This window comes from Spea bombifrons, chromosome 8, assembly GCF_027358695.1.
Source record: "Spea bombifrons isolate aSpeBom1 chromosome 8, aSpeBom1.2.pri, whole genome shotgun sequence".
NCBI lineage: Eukaryota > Metazoa > Chordata > Amphibia > Anura > Pelobatidae > Spea > Spea bombifrons.
This window is the reverse complement of record NC_071094.1, coordinates 7,185,072-7,199,504: the sequence shown is the minus strand read 5'-3', so window position 1 is coordinate 7,199,504 and position 14,433 is coordinate 7,185,072. Positions and strand designations below refer to the sequence as shown.

Below are 14,433 nucleotides of genomic sequence, written 5' to 3'. Positions count from 1 at the left end.
TGCTCGGTAGATGTGTGCTTTTCCCCAGAAAACCACATTTTGTCATGTGTAACGGCAAACGTTTTTTTACATTTTTATAACGGCTGTAAATCCCGAGCACATGTCGGACAGCGGAAAGAAAGACTCGGAGATTCGCATTCCAAGCGCTCAATTAGCTCTGTATTGAGGTGTAGACATGGATACAAGGCCAGCGAGACTTTACTGCCAGGTGGGAGAATTATTGGTTATATATGGGGGGAGGTTTGAACACAAGGAGACCCTGTGCTGAAGTTTTAAAGAGGGGCAGCCACGTTGTTGCTCAGCGGGAACTTCTCGCTCCTCTCTTCCTCTGGAATTCCAACTCGTCGACCATCCACACGGCGCCCCTTATGTTCTCCACTCTCACAAAACATTTATGGAGGCTGAGGTTGTGTCGCACTGCGTTCTGAGGGAGAAAACATGGGGGGGGGCATTAAACAGACTGCAAATACCTCCATCTGTCTACATGCATTATCACTCCATGTTCCTGGCTTACTGGGAAATACTAAAATTCTTGTGACGGAATGTACAGAACAATAAGGATTTCCAATAAACTTCAATGAAAACAAGATGACGAGGGGCGGTTAAATTTACCCGTAGCTGTAATAATCAGCATTCTGTGTGCTTTTGTATAATAGATGAAAAGTTTGGTGCGATTTATAAACAGGACCAGAGCAGGTACCTCTAGGGTGGGGTGGACAGAACATTGAGTGGGTGGGGTCTGTATAAGAGGGGGTGGGACTTCAGCCACACAAATGTATTATTACATTAGTATAATTATTATTATTATTATTATTAAAGGGAGAAGAGGAGGAAGAGAAGAAATATTCAGGAAAGATGAGAAGCTAAGTAAATGGCAGGAAAGGTGGAGGATGGAGAGTAGTGGGTAGAGAGAACAATAGGGCCGGTGGGGTAATAGTGGCACAATTCATGCGTGGGTATGCCCAAGAATTGTGTCAATGACAAAAGCATTATTTAAAAAAATCATATGTCTCCGCAGCCTTAAGCACATTTATCTAGAATCACTCCAGAATTACTTTCCAACAGCCCTGACCTTTCTTTTATCAATGAGACATTCGCTTCCTCCGTACCTTGGACGAGAAACTGAAACCTTGCTACATCTGCCGCTTTAGTTTTAACAAAAAAAGCATTTTTCAGTTTTATGCTCTTTTTTTATTAAACAGATGAGGATGGAAATACATACTTATATATACTGTATGTATGTATATATATATATATATATATATATATTTTTTTTTATTATTTTTTTTTTTATTTTTTTATTATTATTTTTTTTATTATTTTTTTCTTCTTTTCCCTAGGGTTACTGTTTCTATCTAATCATTTCTAAATGATGATATTATGTTTCATTTTAACTATGATAAAAGTCTAGTCTGCCTTTAACACTTTAATTCTCAATTTCAGTGCAACAGTCTCCGTGCTGCAGGCAGACATTACCTTCCATGTAATCTTGTTGGATCTGAAGAACGCAAACATTCTGGTAAACCAGTGATAGATCTCATTTAATGCCAATTGTTTCTGCGGGGATTCCAGAATAGCCTGGAGGAAATAAAATAATAAGACACAAAATCAATTCCTGGCTTAAGAGTAAAACTTTTAGAACAGGAATCATTTCCAGCACATTACAGAGAAATGATCATCAGAAACAATTATGTCATTTTAACATACTTTCATTTAATACAGTTTTGTCCAAACATACATTAAAAAAATATATATACCGGTATATAAAAATGAAAAAATTAAATAAAAAAATAAAAACTTATCTTATTGCCTAAAAAAAACAAAAAAGTAAATGATGTATTGTGTCTCATCCAGTTAATTGTGTGCTTGCATGGGGACTCTCAGAGTTTGACCCTGAGTCTATCCTTCTATACACTGCTGTGACCAAGCAGGTTACTATGCTACAGGTGTGTTATGGGTGATACCCCTGCTTCCCTGCTTGAATACAGGTGAATCAACAAAGTGTAAGACAAATCTAAGCTTCCCTTGATGATCACAGTTGGAGCCATCTGGCGAGTCACTACATGATGGTGCATTAAAGGGTTAATATTTAAAGAGATCTCCTTTATAAAGTTATGGACGTGTTGACAGATCCTGAATTACAGGGGCTTCCAGGTGATAGATTTTTTTTTGTAAGCTGAGGGAAGGAAATTCACTTTCCACTTTCTAATCCTGAAACAGTAAAGTACTGTGTATGGAGAACGCTGACGGGAATTCCTTCTTCTCGCTCGCTGAAAAAAAATGTCAAGAGGTTGAATCAATTAATTATATTTTAATCTACTTACCCATCGAATGAGAGAGGCGTACGTGAACGGCGGTCTGACATTGTTTACTTTGTAATATTCAGTACAGTTTGTCATGTCTGGATGATAAGAGAAAAAAACAACAGCATTGTCCCACTTAATAAGGCGGATATTTGGGGACTATCACAGTTTTAATTAGGTGCGGATTCCTGATTCAAGAAACAATGCAGGAAGCCCGAGTAATAATCCTTATAATGTACCTGTGGGAAATTAATGGCAGGATATTACAACAATAGCGGTTTTTGTCAATCACGTCTATAAAGACCATTATCTGGTACGTTTTGAATCCCTCCCTGGAGAAATACAGAAGAGCTGATTCTGATGGCAGATAACAATTTATATATTCTGCTCTGACACCATCCATCTAAAAGGGAAACTGGAAGGGGGGTCGTATTCATTTGGCTATGGTATCCCATGACATCGTCTGTAACTAATGATAAATATTCTTTTGGCGTTTGAAAGGCTAAGATTCATCGTAGATGTGTAATTGTGTGTGAGCATGGCTACGAAATTGTGTGCGTGTGAGCATGGATGTGTAATGGTGTGTGAGCACGGATGTGTAATTGTGTGTGAGCAAGGATGTGTAATTGTGTGTGTGAGCATGGATGTGTAATGGTGTGTAGGCACGGATGTGTAATTGTGTGTGTGTGAGCACAGATGTGTAATTGTGTGTGTGTGAGCATGAATGTGTAATTGTGTGTGTGAGCATGGATGTGTAATTGCGTGTGTGTGTGCATGGATGTGCAATGGTGTGTAGGCACGGATGTGTAATTGTGTGTGTGTGAGCAAGGATGTGTAAGTAGGGTGAGATGGAGTGTGTGTTAGAATGAATGTGTATGTGTGTGTTAGTGAATATGACTAAGTGTGTGTAATTTGTGTAAGTGTGTTTGCATATGTGTGACAGAGTGTATGTTGGAAGGTAAGGGGCAAAGAAGGCACAGACAAGTTGTTTGGGGCAGTGATGGCACAGACCAGCTATTTGGCGCAAAGAGAGCAAATATAAGCTGTTTGGGGGCACTGAAAAGCTGGGGGCAAAGCTGGGACCAACAGGCTGCTTTAGTGGTTAGGTTGGCACTGATAAGCTGCTTGGGGCAAAGGCAATTTGGAGATACAGAAATGTAAAGGGAGCACGCCGCTATCATGTGCATTGACGTGAATGTGATGGCTGGAATATCCCTTTAAGGCTTAGGAAGGCCAAGTCCTCTCCTGTCCATTTTTACTCAAGCTCTATCTTATACTTCTATTATAGCTTCCTTTTACAAAGACCTGGAGATTGTATTGAGGGCACAAAACAAATGCCAAACCAGCCCTGTTCATATAGGGTCACTGAGCTGCCTGGAGAAAAGCACCCAGTATAATATACAGTAAAAAATAATTACAAACCCTGAAATATATTGATGCTGCTACCTTCCCAGAGATGTCTTCTGACAGCCAGAATGCTGTCGGGGAATTCTTTTCCAACTGGGACAGACACATTCAGACCAGACCATGCGGAGACCCTTGGCCTGTGGAGAATCAGGTTATGCTCCTTCTGCTTCTATGTGAAGGAGACACATGTTTGGAGAATCTGTTAGTCCTTTACATGATACTTTCATGTATGTTTATGTATGTGTTTCCAGTACTAAGTTACTTACAGGAACATGGACTGCCTGAGCGTTAAGTTTATCAGTCATCAGCCTCTGCATCTCATGGAGCCTCTGCTTCTCCACCGCCAACTGCAACAAGCATGAAATATCAAACTCGTATTGGGGAACCCTAAGTATGTACCAAGCCTGCCTAATGGATAATCTGACTCTGGCCACATTTGACAGAGTGGTAAGGCAGTGTTCTTGAGATGGTGATGCTGTAACACTCGATGTTCCATGCCAACACTCCCATCTAGATAGGGCCATGGGTAAGTAAGTCACGGGATGACCTCACCTGCTCCTCTAGACTGTGAACCACTTCGGTCTGGATAAGGCATTCCATGGTGCTTTTATCACTCAAGTTGTGATCGCTGTGCAGGTGCCTAAAAGCACAAGTTAACATGAGTACAAGATGAGTACATTGGCCTATTTACTAAGCTTGAGTTTTAGTTACTCAACATGGCCCTTTATACATCATGTGCATTGCATGGGTGAACAATACCAGACTGGGGCAGTAAAGTGTGATAGGACCCAGCCTACTTCATTATATGATATTTCTCTCTCAATCATAAATTGCATTAGTTATCGCTTTACTCTTTGTTTAACGAGAGCCGTCAGCCAATTCACCAATCTTTAGGTTAATGTGGTTCTCCTGATTCGTACCAAATGAGAACTGAGCCTGGTTCCCTCCAGTAATTGGTGATATTGGCCAGTCGTGGGACTTTACAAGGATGACCGTGGCCACAATGGGTTTTATAGAACATCCATTCAGGTTCTTACTCGTGTCACGTTTAAATTATGCCTTTTGGTCATAAACCTTCAATTTAAGGCCCCTAAGCAAAAATATCTAGGCGCCATTTCTGACACACATGATGATTTTAATACACAAAACAGTGTGTTTGGTTGTTTTATAAAAATGCATTATTGAAACATGATTGGGAATCCATGCTACACAAGTATAAGACCTTAGTCTTCAAAAGAGGGTCCCTGAACAATCTGATATGATAACACCCCATACAACACAGATGATTTACTGGTGCCACTGCTGGTGAGCTCCAGGTGGACCATCCTACCTGAGGAAAAGGCCGTGATCTTCAAATATCTTCTCACAGTCAGCAAATTTGCAGACTCCTCCATAACTCAGAGAGGAGATGACTTCAGTGCTGATACAAAAAGAATACAGGCGACAGAAACAGAAAATATAAAAACTCTGAGCGTTAAAAACAAGTATCTATTTGTTGGTATTTTTCTTAAAATTCCATGTTATGGTGTCTTCTTTTTATATTATCTTTTTTTATCAGTGGTATGAGTGAAAAAGAGTATCATTGCCTTTTTGAGATGATAGATACCTAACAAAGTAAAAGGGGATAAACTACAAAGTAGAAAAAAATAATAAAAGTTGGGTTTTCCCATTATCCCAATCCACGAGGAAACAAAATCATCAATGATGACTTTATCGGGGCTTTTTATGTTATCATTTAATAAATTTAAAGTTTGGTGGCTCTACTCACAAAGTCCCACATTTTAGCTACTAAGCTGTCATCCAACACTAAATGATTGCACTCTGGTTGAACTATGCTTTGCTCTACCAAGCGGACTACCCACTGACTTCAGTGTTAACAAGTCATCAGTCCGACTGCCCTGGAAAATAAATGTTGCTGATGACAGGAAATAAAATCAGATCAAGTTCTTCCTTTGGGGATGATTCAACGCTAACAAATAGAAGGTTACGCATTTACAAAACAGTTATCTATATTCTAAACAAAGAACTCTAGGGCCATGGATATTCACTACAGCCAACTCTATTGAGAACTGGGAGTAAAAGTGCAACGGCACAATTAATTTGGTACGCTTCCTAGGGCCTGGTGAGAAGTAAATCCATCCTTAGCATGCAATTTTACTTACCACATACAAAAAGTAATTCAGATATAATATAGTCAATGGACAGACAAATTAAACCAAAGCATAACTTTTCAAAATAGTCCCTAATATCCTATATTGAATACAGAGTAACATTTTGACCAGCGTTTCATCAATGTGAACTTGGAGAGGGTCCATTTGAAGGCCTCTCCCTACAGATGATAGAAGGAATTTTGGTGATTCCTAGAAGGGATTTTCATTTCAGCAAAAAAAAAAGCTATTCAACGAAGAGAAAGAATTCTATGGCAAGTGACAAAGAATATTCCATACAAACAAACTGACCTTTCCTCGGACTTTTCTTCACCAGGACATTTTTTGTGGCGCGACTCTACGTCTTGGGATGGTGGATGATGCCGAGATCCAGAAGCTAAGCTTTTCTTACCGCTAGTGACTTCTCCAGGTTTGTTGAGACATGTTTGCTCCTGAACCCACCCAAGGCTGGTTAGATTGAATCCTACAACGGGGCAGATATCTTCAGAAACTCTTGCCAAGTACATACCAGCAGCGGTGAAAGTCATAGAGGATCAAAAACGGGTGTGTTGGGTGTGTTGGGTTTAGCAGAGTGCATCTCTTACCCAAAGGCATAGAACATGTATGTCTCTTAATTAAAAGGCATTCACATAAATCATGGATAAACACGTTTGGATCGCATTAACGTTTGCCAAGTTTGTATTAAAATAATGTTACAAATACAAAGGATCCAGCTGCGGAAAAGAATCTTAAAGACATGATTTTTTACAATATTTACAATTGCTCTAAGTTCATTAAAAATATGAATAAAACACTTTCTACGAGTGAAAAAAATGGATATATTAGAAATGTTTCAAAAATATGCAACAGTTTTTTGTAGAAAAAAGGTCCTTTCCTACCAATAAATAGCAAAAATCCTAGGCAGATGGTTGCTAGGACCAAAGAAACACTACACAGATTTTATCATAAATGTTGCACAAATATATTTAAAAAATTAAATTAATTAGCCGCTTGGGTATTTATACGGTGGGCTAAGCTTGCCGGCTATAACAGGTTTATGAATGAAATTAAATCCCTGGCCCCCGATAACCAAAAATCCCCCAAATATCTGTGATCGTCATTAGCCATTTAGAACTTTGGGGGAAATTATATAGTTTATTGGGCAATAGAATGCCACGTAACCATTTCTACTTGCCATGCATTACGGGAAGCTGTTGTTTCTGTTTGCCGATAACGGGCAAAAGCCTCGCGGGCTGAAGGTTCAGTATTGCGGATGAAGAAACAGGAGACAGACGGATGACGGGAGACCGGGAGACGGGGCCCCTGGAGAGCTGTTTGAAAGACAAGTTACAAACGATCGTATACGTCTCTCTCTCCTGCTCGCAGGCCCCGGAACGTTATACTGCAATTTCACGCTCCTTAGGACGGGATAGCAAGCGGACCGTTAAATTAAAAAACAAACAGTGCCAATAATAAAAATAGGTACAGGTGCGATACTATCAAAGCACAGCGTGCGCCTACAATAAAAACAATCAAACCAATTAATGTTTCCTTTCATGGGGTAGATTTGATTTGTAATGTAGCTAAGCACCGGTACATGTCATTAAAATGGGGAACAGTTTGCGAGCCGGACCCCGTGTGCCTAATGCATCGGTTTGTCTTAGTCCGTCAGTTCTAGTTTTGTCAGACCCCTTTGAATGTAGGGACTGTAAGAAGCGCTGCGGGCATTGTTGGAGCTATATAAAGAAAATCGGTGACGTATACCGGCCACACACCAGGCAATGCCGCTATTCAACGGACCGGTTAGAAGGGGATCACTAATCTCCCCAACCAGACCATTAACACTATGGAGGGCTATGCCAGGTCAGCACGGTTCTCCATGGTTTCCGTGCGCGCCTCACTTCCTTTAAATGAAGGTTCCGGGCTATGATGTCATATCCCGACTCCCAGAAGTAAGGCAAGGAGGGGGCAGCAGGCGGCGCTGCCATGGGTGAGGCTTTGGGTGCCGAAGGTGAGCCAAATCCCCCAATTGCTGTTTAGTTCAACAAATATAACATTGCAGACGTTAAGAAACTTGAATTCCTTCTCCCAGCATCCTCAAATGTGATTCAGCTGATCATTGTAAGAGAAGATGCCCAGACAATAGTGTGGAGGGGGGCAGTTTGGGGCAGCTAGCGTTGGGGTGGAGGCGCAACCGTTCAGGGGTGGAAGGTAGACTGAGGTCAGGGAGGGAAGCAAAACAGTGATAGAAAGAAATCAGAGAGGGAAAATAAGGAAGCACGAGTCAAAAACATCAACTAAAAAACTGCTACGTCCCATCTCTGCCACCTCTGCCACACAAAGCAGACGAGGAACTCTCCACAACTCTTTAACGAGGACCCTAAATTACTTTTCACAACTAGACAGTTCGAGACCGCTGTCTTCTGTTTCATACAGTTTATGCTTTTAATCTTTTGTTATTTGCACGGTCATGCCTTAGGGATCTTTTGAGCACCAACCAACCCCGACGCTGTTTTGGATCAAACTACACGATGATCATAATAATATCTGCCCCGGCAGGTCGAGACATACATTTAATTGTCCGCCGTTTTCTGATTTATGAGACATCATAGAAGCCGAAGATAATAAATATCAATTTCAATTCTAGGAAATCTATTGGCAAGCCGAAACGCGGCTCTACCTTTTAATTTATGTAATGTGATTGGAACGATACCAGCCGCGCTTTATCATCTTGTTCTAAAAGTAACTTTTTTTATACCTCAGGCATGCTTTTTTGTTTTAGGAAAAAAATCGAAGAACGTGTAATATTTAGGAATCGTCATTTTTAAAGAAAGCGATCTATTCTATCGATTGATTGAATTGATTGTTATAAAACCGGAAGTAGAATCCAGTTATATGGATGATGATGATGAGCCCCAGTGGACAACATTAAAGATCTAAAGAACAAGAGAAGGCAAGAAAGTTTTATTAGAAAGTCTCGGAAGTCAGCAAAAGGAGCGAAGCAACATAATTATGAAGCCTGACACAGACGGAAAGGCCCACTCCAGCCCTATTTTCAGTTTGCATGGACTCCAGTGCGTTGACTTTTGTGCATTGGCACAATCAATCTTTATTTATTGGTGTAAGACGTCTGTCATATTTAACCCCTCCCCCATCCGCCTCTACTGAAAACAGGAAGCATTCATAGGTACACTTCCTGCACGTGCTCAGTAGCACTTCCATTGAAATCAATGGTATTAGCAGCAGCCAAATCACATTGACGCTTTAGTAAATAAGTGAAAATAAGCCGTTGATCAATGACTGAGGGGCTTGGCTGGCAGTCACTAAAAAGCTGGTGCCCATCACTGGCATCTGGTTGGCACCCAAACCGCAACAGCAACATTAGATCATACTAAACAAAGTAAGAATAAAAATAGGAACGTTAATAGCAATAATAAAAGCTACGAGGATGTGATATATGAATTGTAGCATCTAGCTCTCCTGATTGGCTGAAAACAATCCAATCATCATTCTCTGTCGTTTAAATGTCATTTCCCCCTCGTAGAATTAACTTAACTTTGAACGGCTTTTACCAATGAGTTCTTATGTTCTAAAATGTCCTTTTTTATGGACTTTTAGGACGGGCACCAGGCGGATTACTATACTTATACTTACCGGGTGTATGACCACTGCCTGTTTGCTATCATGAAGCAGGGCCCTCAATTGAGAGGAAGAACTGATGGAGGATGAAGGTGCCACCGCGGCATAAGGATTCGGAGGTTGCTGGAAATAAAAGATCGTATAATTCAATAAATTATGCTATATCTGTTTCTCTATACATATCATAAGGACCGTCTTACACTCTTATTAATGACACAATAATCAAAAGATGTCGAAGCCGTATAAAAGGCTATAATAAATAGCGCACGCGATGAATTCTCAGGCTGAATGTGCAGTTTAGGGTCAGACAGTTCTTGTTTTCATAGCATATCATCTCCTGAACAGTAAATTCCAGGCATATACCCCTATAATTACTAAGATAAATTGTCCTAATGAGTAAAAAACACTTCCCCGTATAACATGTAAATTCCCTGTCAGTAACCCCAATAGCTGGAAGGAATTTTAATCTGTTGAACCATTTGTTTCGTGGGAGGATTAAGAAAAATCTGACTTCATCTTTAATTTATTGTTATTTTTAACCTGCCTTATATAGAGTCAGATGTCCTACTCTCACAGTGCCGTTAATGCCAATTTATGTCTTCTTGCAGAATAAATCTGCTGGTTTTCTTCGCTATTTACACCTGGAAAACTTTTTAAGTGACATCACGTGGGCTTTATTGGATCAGTGTCTCAAAATGTTCTCAGGAAACATATATTTAATGAGATCCAGATTGCGTATATCAAAAGCGTACTCAGCAGGAATAGGGTTTTTAAAACTTTTTACAGACAACGCAAGAGGAAGGTACTTTTCCACTATATGTTAATAATAGTAATTTATGTAAGAAATCTTGTGATCCAATATTGTTATTGTAAATATTATTGGTTCCTTGTGAAAGCACATACAGAAATGGATATATATATATCATTATATTATTATATTATTATAATTATTCATTTATCATAATTAATATTTAATTATTTATATTTTATTTACTAATTATATATATATATATAATATAGTCACTCAAAGACATCCTGAAACGCTGCATGTTTTTTTTTACCTGCTGTGTAAAAACTCTGTCACTTCTCTGATTCCAGGAGCTGCTGGGTTCTTTACCCTTCTCGTCACAATGAGGATCATTCTTTGCAGATGGATCTAGAACAGAAGTGTTGCTTTGAGGTCTAGGCATTGGGACTTCTCAATAGGCTACAAGATATAAGATGATCAGAGAATGAATACAATGTTATAAACAATGGGAAACGCTATACACTAGCTGAACACATCCAGCACACACCGATCATTCCCGTTCTATATGGGACTTCTATAGACATTCTGGGAGTCCATCATGGAGGAGGACCATCTAAAGACCTGCATGGATCTTATTCTAGATGGTCTTTGGAAGTACACACAATTCGTTACAAAAATGGAGAAAAAGATCCCAGATACCCCAACGCTTTTGACTTTGGGTTTACAATGACCTGGATTACTATCTGAATTCAGCCCCAGTAATGTCCCCAGTAAAATGAAACGTCCTACTTAAGAAACGAGAACACAACTTGAGACAGCTTGGCAGTGTTCGAGTCATTAGGGACTCTACACATCTTTACGGATAGGTGCAAGATCAATAAGACTCAATATAAAAAGATTCATCATTCCAATATAAAGAGCTCTTCAGTGACCTGTTCATTAACAGAAATGTACAAAGAACAAGAGGTCACCCTCTGAGACCGGAAGAGCGGAGATTTCGTAGACAAAAGAAGGGATTCTTTACAGTGAGGACAATAAAGGTATGGAATCCACTGCTAAGGGAGGTGGTGGTGGTGTTATCCAATACATGAGATGCCTTCAAAAGGGGTCTGGGAATTTTTTTTTTTAGAAAGGCACGATATACAGGGCTATAAATAGAATTAATATTTTAGAGTTTCTCGATCCAAGGAGAAATCCGATTGTCTTTTGGAGTCAAGAAGGATTTTTTCTCCCTGATGGCAGAATTCGAAGTAGCTTAAATAGGGCTTTTTGCCTTCTTTTGGATCAAGAGTAGGAAGGTTAAGTAGAAGGGTTGAACTTGATGGACTTAGGTCTTTTTTTTACTATGTAACTATTTTGGGGTCCATGCCGTAGCTCGCCCGTTTCCCCAAGTGACACAATGCCACACACTGGGAGAAATGAAGAGGGAAGTGAGTGGCGGTCGCTTCATTTGACCCCTTATACTGCTGCAATAAGAGTGAATAAAGCTCTTAAGGATACAATGTCACGTCTGGGACTCTCAGCCCATGTAACACAGCTTACAATGGCCTAGGAATCTCCCCCCACCTGCTGTGAAAAACGTCGTTAAGTCTCGCTATTTTTATGGCTTTAAACTAGTGTCTTCTTTAACACGTTACATCTATACTTGTGCTTGTGTACTTTCCATTGAGTAAAGAGCAGAAGACGTTTCGGATGGTAGACTTGTAAAAGGTTTTATTTAGTAACGTGACATTGCACCAGTATTGCACTCTTCTGTATAGGATTACAAGAGAAGTTTCCATTACAACTGCACCAGACATCAGCAAAACTCATCTTAACCGATATGTCAGAAAAAGAAACGGTTCATAGCAGACGGTTTCCCACAAAAGAGGAAACGCTGATATGCGGTGAGCTGTTTGTGTAGAACACGTGGAACAGATCCATTCTGGATCAACGTTCATGCACAGGCCTGATGGTCTTTACATGGGATCATATCAGGACAGGTAATTCACTATCTTAATCCCATTCATTTCAGTTGACCAAAGCAGAGAAGGTCTGGCCGGCCTCCAGTGGAGAGGTGGAGTCGTTTGGACACCTTACAGGAAGGGCCAGGAAGGGCCACATTATGGCACTCAGCCGCATAGTGTCACTAGATGGCCACGTGGGGGCTTCAATGACCACAACCCAGACCTCCACTGATTTGACATCTCCTTGGGTCAGTCAAGGAAGATCAGAGGATCCCCCCAACTGGGGAGATGGAATAAACCCCACCGTGTTCCTGCATGGCACTTTAAGAGAGTAATTAAGGTGGCTACACCTGTATAAAAGCAGGGCTCACTTCCAGGAGCCAGCACATATTTGTTCATGAATGACCATTATAGTGAAACGTTCAGAAGGGATATTTCACAGAAGCTACGAAACTGTCTAAGGGGCATTTACTTACCCCATCCACTCGGGGGCATTAGTCTCCAGACAGCAGTATCCAATACTACAAAGAAGAACGGCTGCGAAAAGGTTTCCTACTGAAACCGTTAACCTCCCCAATGAAGATATCTTTTTTCCATTATGACTGATAACCTCTCGCTGTCTCTTTTTTATAATAATGTCACCTTCTAGTTTCTCTTTGAACCACATTTTCAACCCTGCACTCTACAGGAAATAGAGACCCACGTATTCTATTCTGTTACGACCATTATATTAAGACCGTCTGGTCTCAATTCTTCGTACTGGCTCACGTTTTGAACTTTTTATACAAATATTTTTTAAGCATTTCAAAACTGCTAATATATTTGTTCCAAAAAGCCTTATATGAAGGACAAAGTAAGAAGAATTGCTAAAGCTTTTGTTTTTCAGACTTTTCTTATTTTTTAATGTAGATTTTTAGGGTCTGTTCCTACTCAGGCCTCCAGAGGGCAGCAGTGAATCACACATTGGGAAGCTGTCGGCGAAACTCAGTCTGCCGGAGCAATAAGACCGAACTAGTTTTCCTCACGTGTCGAAAACATGACAAGAGCTGGAACACAAATCCTTACAAGGAAACGCAGATGGAACGACAAGCTTCCAAATGCCACGCGCATGGATATATCCCTCTGCAATAGTTCACTCGGATTTCTGAAACCAAAAACAGTCCCTGGGAGAAAGCAGGGAATTAAAGTAATCTGTAGCAGCTGGTTTTAAACGTTATCGGCCAAAACAACAACAAAAAACCCCAGATACATCGCTCACCTTAATTGCTCAACCGCACACAACCGTCAAGAATAATTCTATTGCGGTGACTTGCTAATGGCGGCAACCATATGGTTCCAATAAGGGTCCTTATGAAAACCATTGCTTTTAAATTGTCATCTTTATTCAAATAGGGTCTTCAGTGGTGATCGGCTCCAGATTGCGTGGCCATGAAGCTTTTCCCATTCGCCCCAAGATTGGGGTAAAAACCCTAAGATTCAGGGGCAAATCCTCAGAGCTAGTGGATGCCACTAACATGTTGGAGTTGGAAGGGTTAAGTCAGGAGACAAGAATCCTATAACTCCCTATAACACTTTGGTATGAAGTCATTTGTTTCATAGACATCTGCCCTATTAATTTCGATTAACCTTATGGCCTTCTGGCATATGGGAAGTTTCACGGCATATTAACACTTCGAGAGCTTAATCTCCTTTCATCAGACTTTAAAGCGGGGTTAGGAAGTACAACTCCCATCAATATGAGCGAAGAGTGAGTTTCGACAAGAAGAATTTGCATTACTTTCAATGAACATTATAATATCCCTTTGTCCCTCTCCTTAATATGCTACTGGAATGAGTTGTTGGGAATCCAAAGGCATATTGGGGGGTTTTAGGGTCATCCGCCATCATTACGAGACCCCTGAATAACTTAAGGTAAGGAAGCAGTAGGGTGGCATTAGACGGGGTACCAATAGCTGTAAAAAAGATGTATCAGTGCTGATTTTTAGATCACTGATGAGAGGTGACGTGTCATTTAGAATATCGGGTCCAGTTCTACAGACTATGGCTTCAGAAAAACATAATATATGGTATAAATAACAAAGCATACAGAAAAGACGTATAAACACTGATGCTGCATGTCAACCTGAGAAGAGCAAAGGGGGACATGATTGAAGAAAGAAGACTGCCAGAACGAGGGGCATGGACTAAAGTTAGAGGGTAGAAGATAGGTAGTAGATACCTGGAATAGACTTCCAGTGAATTTA

The 14,433-nt window shown here is 40.3% G+C and overlaps 1 protein-coding gene across 1 annotated transcript; it reads right to left on the bottom strand.

Moving 5' to 3' along the window:
* Positions 1-131: 131 nt before the first annotated feature.
* Positions 132-10,686, bottom strand: FOXP3 (forkhead box P3). Its single transcript, XM_053473334.1, has 11 exons — positions 10,558-10,686; positions 9,512-9,619; positions 7,053-7,188; positions 6,170-6,341; positions 5,041-5,130; positions 4,263-4,350; positions 3,977-4,057; positions 3,726-3,879; positions 2,325-2,401; positions 1,477-1,578; positions 132-424 (listed from the first exon to the last, which is right to left on the bottom strand). The coding sequence occupies exons 1-11, from the start codon at positions 10,684-10,686 to the stop codon at positions 299-301; spliced, it is 1,263 nt and encodes a 420-aa protein (XP_053329309.1). The 3' UTR covers positions 132-298.
* Positions 10,687-14,433: the final 3,747 nt, after the last annotated feature.